We start from the raw sequence: 13,745 nt of genomic DNA, 5'->3' as shown, positions 1-13,745 counted from the left end.
AAAGTGATGCCAAAATAGCCCCGTGATAGGCACTGCCATCTTGCGATGGTGACGTTATAAGGAGCCAGAGTCTGCGCAGTAGAGATCGGCGGATGGCGCCACCGTAGCCACTTCCACTAACAAAAACACACACACTTAACTTACCAAAAAAGGGCAAAGATCCTGCATGGTGGCGTGTTTAACAGCAGAACAGCTTCTTTGTGTTGGTCTGAGGTTAACGGTATGGAAACTTCAATGACTGTAGTGATTGTTTTAGTTACATTTCCTCTCGCCTATCGTCCTCCACTCTGCTAATCCAGAACAGATTGGCTGCAGGAGCCGCATTGGTCAACAGAGCTGTCAATCATCCTTTTTACAGAATCAAAAAACTAAACTTGTCAGAAAAATGAACACCTGGACGTAAATCAGCGTGATAATAACTAACTATAATGACAGAAACCATGTTTGAGACAAATGTATTTGACGTGTATTTTGATCTAATAGTTTGACTCATGTCCCGTCTGTTAACATGGAGGAGGCGGGCTTTATGACCTATACTGCAGCCAGTCAGCAGGGGGCGATAGAGAGGGTTTGGCTTCACTTTTAGATTGCTGTCATGTCGTCCATCTTTTTATACAGTCTATGATGTCTAGTAAGGCGTTTTTAGTTCAATACAAGCTAATTAAATGACCCTTAGCTGCAGTAAATATGTAAATGTTAATTTATGTTGAGTGTGACATGAGAAGAAAATGTGCTGCTTGGCAAAATACATGAAAGCATGAATGCATATTTGAGTAAAATCTAAATTTCCTTTTTGGAGGTACATGGATTTCATTGGACATCAGCAATTCTGCCTCTGGGCACTGAGTTTGGGCGCTCCATATACTGAGGCTGCAGGCCCTGAGGCTGCAGGCCCTGAAGCAGCGGCCACAGGCTTGACTCTGACCTTGGCCCTTTGCTGCATGTCATCCCCCACTCTCATCTCTCCATACTTCCTTTCTCTCTGCTACATAAGTGTATTGCATTCACTGCTCTGTTTTTCCGAATGAACGAGTTAATTATCACAGAATTATGAGAAAAGCTCCCGCCTGTTGAGTTAAATCCTGTTGTAGTTTGGTTTGGGGCTGAGACACAGGGAGATATGTCTTTAAGTAATAAAGATGGTGTTGTTGTTAGTCAGGCTGATCTGCAGCAGCAACTTTAGTGCCTCTTGCAGGGTTTTGATCGTTAATCGCTGTCTTGAAAAAAATAATGGGCACTGAGTTGAAATAAAATCTCTGGTGGTTCAAAGGTTCAAGGGTCAAGATTTGTTAACTGCAGGTTTGCTCTTTTGTTTGGTGCTCCAGTCATTTCATCCACCTCGCCACACTCATGTACACAGATGCAGTTACAAGGTTCATCATGTCAAACATAACAGAATGAAATGTGAGTGTGAAGATGCCTCAGACACTCACACACAGACCTCCATCTCTGTCCTCTCCGCTGCAGAGATCGTACAGAAGGTGAGGAACGGTCAGAAGCCGTACTTTCGGCCGACCACAGACAACAGATGTCACTCGGAGGAGCTGACCATCCTGATGGAGGGCTGCTGGGCCGAGGACCCCGCAGAGAGGCCCGACTTCGGCCACATCAAGATCTACATGGCCAAACTCAACAAGTCAGTACCAAACTTCACTTCTTTTTTATTACCTGGTTAAGCAATGTCTGTTTATAAAACTACCTTTTAAAGACAGACTCTTTGCAGAATATTCTGGGCCTTGTGAAAAATCCTTCTCTATTGGCCCGAGACGGGCTGCTATTCATTCTTGTGTCTTTGTGGGTCCTTCTCACATTAAGCCTGGCCCACACTAAAAGATTTCTCTCTTATAGTGTGTGTAGAGCAATGATTACGCCAAATCAGCACACCACATACTAACAGATTCATTCACCAACAACCAGAGTCCAACTCTCAAAACTGGAAATCTTGCAAACCTCTGGCGGTCAAACGAGACTTTAGAGGAAACAAACATGGCAGACGACAGGCAGGAAGGATAGTTTTTGGACTTTTTACTGAAAATTCAGGAAGACAGAAGAACAAACTGTGGATGAAGTAGTGGGTTGTACATGTTACTTTATGCTCCCCGTTTGCTTTTGTTGCCATGTCTGTGGTTGTTGTGCTTCTTTCTTCAGTCAGCTTGCTTCCCCATTGGCTCTCGTTTCGTTCCACATGACAATCCACAGACTGCGTGCTCGGCTGTCCTCGGGGTTCCCCACACACAACAGGATAACGGATCGTAAATATTGAATATGTTTAATATTTACCAGGAACATCTGGCAAGATAATCTTAAAAACAATCAAAAAAGAGTAGTGTGTACCTCACTCCCCCTTTTCACCCCAGTCTTAAGGGCCTGCTTGATTAATAAAGCTAAAGCGACCTGCAGGGAGCACAAAAACAAGGCATGAGAAAACTTCAGAGTGGGAAGATTTTTGGAACTGTATTCATTTCCACATTCTTCTTGGCATACAACTGTAGTCCCAGCAGTTTGACTTTTTGCTTTAAATGCAAAGAAAAACTTTCAGAAAAACATTCTTCCAAATTCTGGACATTTCAACTTTACTTACAACATATGTATGAAGGTTTGTGTTAGTTCATGCAGCACACAGAAGTCATACACACCAGCTGTATTCAGCTGACAGCCTGCTGATTGCATCATCATTACTAACAAACCAATCACAGCCGCCTCTCACAACAAGGCGGTCCCTTCAAATGCAACTTCCTTCTCAATCATCCCTGCGACACCAATGCAGCACACACACTGCTGCTGGGAGGGGTCTCTTTATTTATTAACTATAACTTTATTATCGCTGCATTTTTACTTTATTATTGTAGTGCAAAATTTAAAAAAAATCTTCCTATGAACTTATACCTGGCCGAATACAGAAACTTTATTATAAAACATTTTGATTGAATTCTCAACATTTCAAATATATTCTTGTCATTTAGACTTTGTTGTCGACATTTATACTTCTTGAAATAAAAAAATCTTCCTCCTTTGATTATTTTTTTTGTTATACCTGATAATGAAAGTTCAACTTTATTATCAACATTTAACCTCTTTTCTGCAAACAAAATACAATGTGCCTTCTGCTTTGCCTTAATAATCTTACGTCACCAGTACATGAGAAAATATTACTTCGTAATTCTGGTAAAGGGACCTTTTTAATAACAGGAATGAATTATACCAAAACACTAGGAGTTGGAAGCGTTCTTGTTTAATTTAACATTTCCTAAACTTTCATTCTCTTTTCAAAGCAGAGGTAATTTGACAAATTAAAGTCGACACAGCCTTTTCTTTCCCAGAATATCAGTGTCCGCCTTCTCAAGCTAAACATGTGAACACTGTGTTGAGCGCCCGACGTCCCTCTGAGTGCCGTGTGAGGTTTATACATTTAAGAGATTGAAGAGGACAAACAGGAAAAAGATTCATGTTGTGGAAATCATCGGGACAATTTCAGATAAAGGGCTGTTTGTAATTCCTGACAGGCAGCTCTGGACAGGAAGTGCTCTTTGCTGCCTTTCCATCGTTGGGTGTGTGTGTGTGTGTGTGTGTGTGTGTGTGTGTGTTTGTGTAAGAAGGAGGAGTGTGTGAGTCCATGTTTCTGGTATTGTTTTCAATGATCCCATGAATCATTCATATGCATATTTTGTGTCTGAGTTTTATGTCGAAGCAGGAAGGGAAGTTTTCCCTCGTGTGTGGCAGCTCTGTCAGAGAGAGTTACTGAATAAAGCATCCCTGCTGATTCAGTGTGACACTAGAGCACACACACACACACACACACACACACACACACACACACACACACACACACACACACACATGGAAGTACACTATTTATGGCTGTTTGGGAAAACGAAAATATTTGTATACACTTTATTGCTCTTATTATTCACTGTAAAAACTTATTATAAACATAATAAAGAAGTGGATAAAAATGGAGCGCTGGAAAACCAGGAAGACATTTTTAGCAAAGTCCTTTCCTCAGAATTCTACTTGAGAAAAATAAGTATTTTTAGTAATGTGTAAATCAGTCCCAAATTTAAAATCAGTAATTATTTTCTCCGTTGATTAAATGTGCGGCTGTAGGACAAATCCTCAGGGATGTATCATAACAAATACTTGTTGTGCAACTTAGTTATTCAAAGCCACAGCTTGTACTTTAAGCCCATTTTATCCACATCTCTTATATACATAGCTTAAAGTAATAATCTCATAATCTCGAAGATTTTCATGTAAATAAATGTCTGTATCTATCGCCGAATGTGGTAACACAATGGTGATTGAGCCTGTGGCCCACTGATGAAAGCCTTTGTATCTGCAGTATTACAGACTGGGTGTCTGTGGCGTTTTGTGGAAAAAATCACGAGCGGCGCCCAGTTAGTGACGCATTTTCCATCAGCCAGCAGTGGTTGGTCTGCCAGAGAGGGTAGGCGGAGCTAAGCAGCTGATTTTCCGCTATCTGCAAGTGTTGCGAGTAAACAGTAATCTACTATGGCTGAACAAACAAAGAAAAGATCGATGACTACAGATACAACTTCAAAAATAAGTGAAAATCCAAAGAAAAAGAAACAAATTGGACGCTCAGATGAAGCAAACAGTCTAAAAAGGAAAGCGACCGTCAGCGAGGAAAATCAAGAGCTGGAGCCAACCGTGGACGTCACACATGCAACACTGTCAGGATATCTGGGAAGTTTGCTCTCGCAATTACTGTTTATCACCATAGGTGCCGCGAAAGAGAACGAAACTGAGATCTTCAAGATTAGCACTTTAGTAATAAAAATATCAGTGGGCCCTGGTTGAGCTTAGAAGTTTGAGCAGATGCCCCATATACTGCACCGGCCGCTGGGTCGACTCCGTCCTTGGTCCTTTGGTGCATGTCTTCCCCCACTCTCTCCTCCCTACATTTCCTGTCTATCTTAAGCTGTCCTATTAATAAAGGCACAAAAAAAAGGAGCTAAAAAATAAATAAAAACAGATAAGAGAAAAAGTTCCACATAATGGCCAAACCATGTTATTAGAAGATTGGAGTCTATCATGTGAAGCACACTGGCCCCAAAAGACTTCTTTCCCACCGTGTGAAAGAGTTACAGGACGACAGTATCCACACATTCACACGTTTTTGACCTGCTAAAAGCAGCTCTGCCGCTTTAACACTCTTTGTCTCATGTCTAGTCAACGCTGTCATTTCCACTTTAGTGTGATTATGCAGCCTAAAAATAGATAGCATGTGTCTTTTTTTTAGGTTGATGTACTTCCCAGTTCGAACCAAAGCTTATTTTTATTGGCATAGTAAATCAAAGCAGTGGGATAAAGGAAATGTTTATGCACTTGCTCTCTATGCTTTAGATGCAGATTCTACCTGGGAGATCTGGGTAATTTAATTCAGACTTTTTTTGGCTCATGTGCCACTGGGCAGCTTGCCTCCAACACTGTATCCAGTTCTTCTTATAGATCTTTCCAAACAGTGATTTGTGATTCAAAGGTGCTGTAATGGCCACTTCAAATCAATGAGATGAGCATAGAGAAAAACATGAAATATTAACATTAATCTCATCATGCAAAAAATCACAACTGTTCTAATCAACCTTACATTTGTTGTTTTGAAGCATTACCCCATCTCTTGTAGTAACTAGCTAATAGTTAAAATACCTTTTCAGGGCCTTTAACTTTGTAACTTGGAGATTTTCTGTGAAATATTAGTCTCTTGTGAATTAGTTAATATAATGATAAATGGCATTTGCAGTATTTGTTGGTGTTTTATGTTCTGGGTTTTGCACAGCTAACTTATAGCTCTTGCTCTTAGCTGTTACACCGAGCACCCTCACAGGCCTGGAGCATTTCCGTTGTGTTGACTGGATCTGTAGAACGCGCATGCCAGAATCAGTTGCGCCTTGATTGAACAGTTTAGCTTCCTCTGATTGGATGGTCAGTGGTCAACGTTGAGGCGACCTGATTGGCTAGTTTGCTGAGTCACAAACTCGGATCCAATCAGCTATAGTCTCACGACAATATAGCCTCTTGGGACAACTGTGAACATGCGGGGCGTGTAGCCAGCGGTTAGCGATAAAGACTGCCAGTCAAGACTTCCTTTTCCGCGTGCTGCATTGTTCACAGAAAAAAAAAAGAAGCTTTTTCTTGTGATTTACTTTAATTAACGGGTCTTACCTTTGCCGAAATAACAACATCATGATGCAGATTAGTAAAAAGTAAAAATGAAGCTTTGTCAGGTCTGTCCTCAAGAGGAGGAGAAAACTACATTTAAAACGCTCGTTTGTTGAACGGAGGTCGGATCAATCATTTGTGATGCATTCGAGGGTGTTGGGAAATCTGAATGCTGAGCAACTGAACAACTTGGACTCTTTTTCCTGCATACACCGCAACCTGCTGATACGTGACTGGTCAATATTACTCGGACTACAAGTGTACTATAAACGGAAACCAGAACACTTGACATCCCTAAAATCCACGTCCCTGCCTACAGATTCTACGTTTCTGTGAAGAATCTGTAAATAGAGATTAGCTGAGGCGTAAAGAAACGTTTGTAGCTCGTGGTTTGTAACTTCAGGGTCACACATGCAGATAGGAAATTTGTGTGTCTGTAACTCTGACTTTAAAGTAAACATACACAAATCGTTTCTACACCTACAAAAACTTTTTACACGTTTACAAATCTGTGAGGACTACATATTTCGACTACTGCAAAACTTTTATACAAATTCACAACTTTTTTTTTAACGCATTCACAAATTTAGGAACCTGCGTGCAAATTATTTCACATGCACACAAAACATGATATACAACTGCGGGCTGTGAAATTATTTGCGAACACTTGTGAGCTCAAAATCTTTTTGACTATTGTTTGACTCCATAAAACACACACCTGCGATGGCTTCTTACCACTACAGGTGCTGCCAAAGCTGAGATTATCCACATTGCTACTTTAAGCCTAAAGGTTTCCTAAAACATCATATATGATGGCAAACTGTGAAGAAATGTGCATAAAATTCTCTGTAATACACGTCTGGAAAATTTCACTTCAATAAGAAGTTGGATCAGGTGTATACAAAAATATATACCATATGATACCGATGTGAGTTAAAATGTGTTGGATGTTATATATAAGGGTAAAATCGGGACTGACAAGTTAAAGCAGAGGGCCTGAGTGAAAGCAGGTCCTGCCTGCCAGGTGCAGTCAGCCCGTCCTGTGAGTTTTGACATGAAGATCAAAACACGGGTCACGGTTCGTTACTCTGAACGGCAACTTGGAGCCTTTCTGCCTCTTACATGGTCGTGTTTTGTGGGATCTGGCTTATCTTAAGACGGAGTTAAACTTGTGCATGTGCTGCCTCTGGCAAAGTAACAGATCCGCAGTTCAGTGCTGATTTTTATCTGCACAGATGTGTCACATACAATCAGGCTATGGTTGTTATGTGTGCATTCTTTAATTCACTCTGCGATATTGAGCGATGGAGGGGAGGTTTCCCCCGTCCTGCTGCTGAATGGGACGCTGCAATCAATAGCCAAAGTAATCATGTTGACATTCGTTCATTCACTCTAAAAGAGAGAGGCAATCACAGTGAGCAGGAGGAGGTCTGAGGTGGAAATGGCTTTCTTTGATGTGTGTTATTGAAAAGGAGATAATCACAGACACATCCTTCACCTTGTCTCATGTTGTCCTAAACATCAACTATGTCCACTAGAAAAAACACAGCACTGATCTGTCCTTGACTGCTGCACAGTCGTGTAATTACATGTATGAGGTGGAACACGTCATTATGGTAGCTACGCTGTAACCTTTTTGCTCCAAGGTATAAATCGATATTTAGCCACGTGTGATCACTGATTGTCAAGATAACGATTTTGAGGTGATGCTTCTAGTCCGTCTCTGATGATTCTCAGTTGTATTGTTTTTCAGTGTTTAGAGAGAACGTGTGCATTTCGTAAGGGGAGCCCAGTGGAGGCTCATCAGGCATTATTTCTGTTATAAAGACCTCTTGCTGCACATTGTCCTGCGTATTACACAGCAGTTCCCAAATAAATCAGTAAACAGTTTGACAAAAGATAACAAATATTTTATTTCTTTTGCTTAAACAAATTGTCTGTGGTTTGAACTGCGTCCATAGCAATGGTAAAAGTGGGAGCCTTCTTAAAATTAGCCTGATTAGCTGTTAAAGTTTAAACTGAATATTTCCATTGATAGTGAAGTGAGACAAGATAAACCGGGTTGCATGAATGATCCCTAGCAGCTAATTGAAGTTTTTTTGTACCTGAAACGGTCCTGTCCAAAAAGACTTACGATCCTTTTACATTTTATTTTCCATTAATTTAATTTAAACTCTGCTATAGTCCGTATTCTGTTTGTTTCTTCCTCACTTTTGTCTATTTTGTCACTTTTGTCTCTGTTGTCCAGCGAAGCGTGTCTTTAAACCTCTCTTGTTTTTTCTCTCCTGTTTCTCCCTCTTTTTCTTGTTTTCTTTTTAGGCACAATGTCAACAGCTCATAAACATTTTTCTATAAGTGCTGACATTAAATTTATAAGCCCTGGGGCTGGTTTCACAAAGATAGACTTTGACTATGGCTTAGATATAACAAATAGTCAGACTTCAGATAGACGTCTAAATTTATCCCCTCACAAAGCAGTTCTTGACTATCTTCAGTAGAACTATGGTGCATTGAATTCTGGGTAAAATAAGGCTCAAGTCCGTTTGCCCCAGCAGAAAATGTTTGTCTAGTGAAGGAATTCAACAGTTTTAATGGCATTTTACTTGGAAAATTCAGCGGAGAGTGTAACAACAACAACAAAAAATATAGAAAAAATTGCAGTAACTGACCGTTGAAAGGACCATCAAAGACGTTCAAAATTTGGTTCTACTGGTCAGCAGGTGTCACTGATTGTTACCATGGTAACATGGGTCTGAGAGCTGAGTTAGCCTGGGGGTAAGGTGTCTAATTTTTTTGGGTTAAAATGAGTCAGACTTTATTTTTGTGACCCGGTCTAACTTGCATTAGACTAATCTTTGAGCACTGTAGACCAGACTAAAACACCTTTGTGAAACCGGCCCCTGATCTTTAGATCATTATTGGATGTGGTCCTGAAATAAGGTTTGTTCAGAACTGCGTCCACAGCAGTGGTCAGTCATTCATAGCGGCAGTTTGCTATACAGACATAACAGACCATAGAATGCAGTAATGGACCAATCAGAATCGAGTATTCCATTAGGTTGTGTAATAATTTCAGATAACTTCACAGTTCTTTTCACTACTCCTTGTTAGCGCTTTAAAGAGTCAGTATTTCTTTAAAATATAAAATGTTCTGAAATGTTCTCAGAAGATGTAATCCATCAGACTGAAGATTTCACTGCCTTTATGTTCTTTCTTTTTCATACTGAGCCTCAAAACCTCCTTGTCGGTGAGTTCAAGGCCACTTCGATGCCACAGACCATCATGTGCTACATTGTTATGAAACCAAATCCATACAGCTGCATTTCTTTGTGCAGTTCTGTAACGTAAGGTTGCTGCTGAGCCTTGAACCTTGAAGAAAAACACTTTTCCCACAGATGTGACAGACAGGATCTCTCCTTTTGATGAGTGGACGACACGTGCACTAAAGTAATTGCTTGTGTTGATGTGGTTGATTAGCAGTCTAAAACAGGTGGTTAGTTGGATCTCTGAACAGATCGGCGTGCTTGGTGTGGTCCTCCGCTCAGTCTGACCTCTCCTCTGTTCGCTCTGTAAGTCAGGATGAGCCCGGTGATGTATGGCTTTCCATTTGTACTGGCTTGGAGTAAAGAGCTCTGTATGATTGACATCCTCGGAGGCACTCAAGGATGCTCTCGACAGCCGCATGCAAAGCCCCTCCTCATGTGTCTCAAGCCGTTCACCACAGTGGCCTGTGCCTTAATGCACTGTTATTTTCATTAGGTAAATGTATGTTGTGGACATGAAGTGATGGATGGGCTGTTATTTTTGGTGTGTGTGTGTGTGTGTGTGTGTGAGTTTAAGCTTGAAGGGTGTAGTAACAAGAGGGATGTTTAGCAGCGCCGATTGGTTCGCTTTAACACACAAGGAGCTGAGACTTTGGCCACTGGGAACTGATCTCTTTGCGCATGTGCAAGTCTCTCAATGTTTGTCATTTCTAGTTAGACAGCAAAAAATATTTATTTCATAAATTTTCCTCTTTACTTGTTATTAGATGTTTTTCTATTTGTCTAATTTGTGTTTTTTTGTTCGGCACATCCGTCCAAATATTAGTTGAAATGTCTCTTTCTGAAGCATGTTTAGCACCTTTGTAAACAAGAAGAGAGTGTATACTTCCTGTACTGACTGCACAGCCCTCTGCATTTGTTTTTTAAATAGTAGTGAATGTTTTTAATGTTTAATCAGCGTCTGGATTGAGCATCAAAACACACAGTGATAAACACACCTGCTGACTGGCTGACGGCAGCCATGTTTCCTGACACTTTCCTGTCAAACATTTTCCACTCAGATTTCCTGTGTGTGTGTGTGTGTGTGTGTGTGTGATCTATATTTTGTTTCATTTGTAACATGTTTTCACGAGAGTTAAAGAAGTGTAAGTCAGTAAGTAAATTTAGCTGGAAACAACGTATAGGAAAAAAGTCAAAATTCAGCGACAGTTATTTAAAGTGCTAATCTGGAAGATCTCAGTTTCGTTCTCTTTGGCGGCACCTATGGCGATAAACGGTAATTGCGGGAGCACACTTCCCAGATATCCAGACTGTGTTGCATGTGTGACGTCCATGGTTGGCTCCGGTTGTAACTCTTGATTTTCCTCGCTGACGGTCGCTTTCCTTTTTAGACTGTTTGCTTCATCTGAGCGTCAAATTTGTTTCTTTTTCTTTGGATTTTCACTTATTTTTGAAGTTGTATCTGTAGTCATCCATATTTTCTTTGTTTGTTCAGCCATAGTAGATTACTGTTTACTCGCAACACTTGCAGAGAGCGGAAAAGCAGCCACTTAGCTCCGCCTACCCTCTCTGGCAGACCAACCGCTGCTGGCTGATGGAAAACGCGTCACTAACTGGGTGCCGCTTGGGATTTTTTCTGCGAAAGTCGCCACAGACACCCAGTCTGTGATACTGCAAATGCAAAGGCTTTCATCAGTGGGCCATAGGCTCAATCACCATTGTGTTACCTCATTCGGCGATAGTTAATGACTTAACAGACATTTTTTAAGTGAAAATCTTTGAGATTAACACTTTAAGTTTGACGAGTTGTGATGAGGTTAATGCAGTGGCTCAGATCCAGAGAAATTTCCTTAAAATAACTCACACATAAATAATTATATATTATTACATTCACGCATGGCTTTAGACTAATTTCACATTTTTACATGTTCGGTTGACCTTCAGTTCTCTGACTACAATGTACCAGCAATAACTCAGACATTTTTTTAACCTTAAGTTAACCAAATGTCTACTGTCTCCATTTTCCTTGACCTTTGTACAGACTTACATAACCCTTTCCTGTAGCCTTCCTTTGAATTAACACTTACATAACAGTTCCTTTCTAGGAAATTATTGGAACTGAAGTATTACTAGAAAGCTCAACCAAAATCTTATGATTATTAGTTAAAATACTTGCAGCAGCTACATACAGGAACTCAGCTGTGCAGGTTGTTAAAGAGGTAATGTTTAGTGATTTTGTAATGGGGTAGATGGTTGCTCAGTCTGTAGGGACTCAGGTGCAGACAAAGGTAAAGAGTTTAAAAAGACAAACAAGGAAAACCAAAAGGCAGAGCAAAAACTTACAAATCAGAATAACACCAAGTAACACGAAGAGCCACAAGGGAACTAGCAGCAGGTAGTGTGAGGGTAGACGTACGTTGGGTTCACAAAGACAAAGACAATGAACCAGCACTGACACAGGGGAGCTCAAAGACTAAATAACTAGGATGTGAGGCTAATCAGACACAGGTGAGACAATCAAGGGGCAGGTCAAAACAATAAAGGCAGGGCACATAATCAAACAAGCGGGAAACACACAAGGCAGGAAGTGGACCAACTCGAGAGACAAGGTGACATGGTAACATAGGAAATGATCTAACCAATAAAACACAAATTAAAAACTAACTGCACAAAATCCTGACAAGAACATGGAATACACTAAACACAAAACTTAACAACGAGAATACATGACAACTAGAGACAATGTAACAGGAAATAATATCTGAACCCCAAAATACAAAATCACAACCACAACTAAAATAGAATAACTCCTGACAGGTTCAAGCCCTGGTGTGGACCAAGCGTGGAATTGGGGCTGGTAGCTGGAGAGGTGCCAGTTCCTTTCCAGTTCCTGTTTGTGCACGTCTGTATTTGGGCCTTTGTGTGTGTAGCTTTTTTGTAAAAACAGAGTGAAAAAAATGTAATTTCCCCTCTGGGATTAATAAAGCAAATCTTCTTCTTCTCCTTCTTCCCTTATATGGCACAGTTGATATCACAAATGTAGCTGATTTACGCTGTTATTGAAGTTTTTAGGCTGATGCGATTCCATTATTGTTTCTTTTATTCACCGCTGCGGCACAAAAGTTCAATCATTGTCAACCCCGACGTCCGACTTCCCTCCCTCTCCTTTCCACTGGCCTTGGTGTCGTAGCTGCCATAGTTTTGACAAAGGAAACAATGGAGGCGGCAGCAACCGCTCGCAGCCACAAAGAACCTTTATGATTTTAAAGTTCAAGTAAAAAGTTGACCAATGGAGGTAGTATAGACACCTAAAGTAACCTGTTTTTGCTTAGTACATGGCTGAATTTCAACAAACTTTAAGGGGAATGGTCAAACTTTTATCATATCCCTATTAAATCCCTTAAATGATTTTATTGTTTCCCTCTCTTTAGCGTCATGTTCATCACCAAGGCTGATACTATTAGTTTGGATGAATGGTGGTAAAATATTGCTGTCTGTGTTGTGCGGTGCAGTAAACAGTGCATGGCCTGTGTGATTGCCTTCACGGCGTTGATACTCATCACTGTCTTTCATGTCTCCCTCTGATGTTTAGCTCTTTAAACTTAAACAACGTGTGGGTGTGTGTAGGATCCGTGACCCACAAGAAACATGGCGGCATGCCAGGAATTGATGCTTTTAGCCGCCACGGTGGTGTGGATGACTCACCTTCTTGCTCTGTCGGAGTAAATGCGTGGGCGTGCATGTGTGTTTGTGTGTGTGCGTAAGCATATGAATGTAGAAACCTCCCGAGACACACACATTATGCAATACTTGTATTATATAATTTTAAAGATATAAGTGAAATGCTGGGATCACAGCGGCGGAGACGTGAATAGAGACCCTTCAGAGTGTTTGGTCTGTTTTTCCTTCATGTTGGAAGGTAACAACATCTGCTGAGTGTTTGTATGAGAGATACTGTATACAAACAGAAATAATGCTGTGACATCTCATTCCTGGATGTCGTGGAACAGGAATATTCATTTCACATGTTTTTCGTGTTAGACCCTTGTGTTTTTGCCTGCCTCTTCTGGTAAAGGGGCCCATGTTGCAGGAGAGGCAGCGACAGCACTCGAAGACTCAGTGAGACCTTTGACTGATTAGATTTTTACCTCCATCATGTCCTCTGCCATTTCACCTCTGAGGTCACTGCAGTTATTATTTAGAGCTGAGAGAAATGTGCTGAGATGAGATGTCGGTCCTTTTTTTCTGACATTAACAGTTCTTCTCTTTACATATACATTTTTATTCATTCATTTTTAATAA

General features: G+C 40.7%; 1 protein-coding gene across 1 annotated transcript in view; it reads left to right on the top strand.

Annotated features, from left to right (window-relative positions):
* The window catches only part of npr2 (natriuretic peptide receptor 2), an 86,857-nt gene that overhangs the window by 55,128 nt on the left and 17,984 nt on the right, over positions 1-13,745 (top strand). The window contains exon 15 of the mRNA XM_069677208.1: positions 1,468-1,636. Coding sequence (XP_069533309.1) covers positions 1,468-1,636 — 169 coding nt within the window. The remainder of the gene's footprint in view (positions 1-1,467; positions 1,637-13,745) is intronic.

Source organism: Semicossyphus pulcher, unplaced genomic scaffold (genome assembly GCF_022749685.1).
Source record: "Semicossyphus pulcher isolate SPU_LCO1_2020_fin unplaced genomic scaffold, fSemPul1.0.p SCAF_28, whole genome shotgun sequence".
Lineage (NCBI taxonomy): Eukaryota > Metazoa > Chordata > Actinopteri > Labriformes > Labridae > Semicossyphus > Semicossyphus pulcher.
The sequence above is the reverse complement of the archived record's forward strand: the minus strand, read 5'-3'. Positions and strand labels throughout refer to the sequence as shown.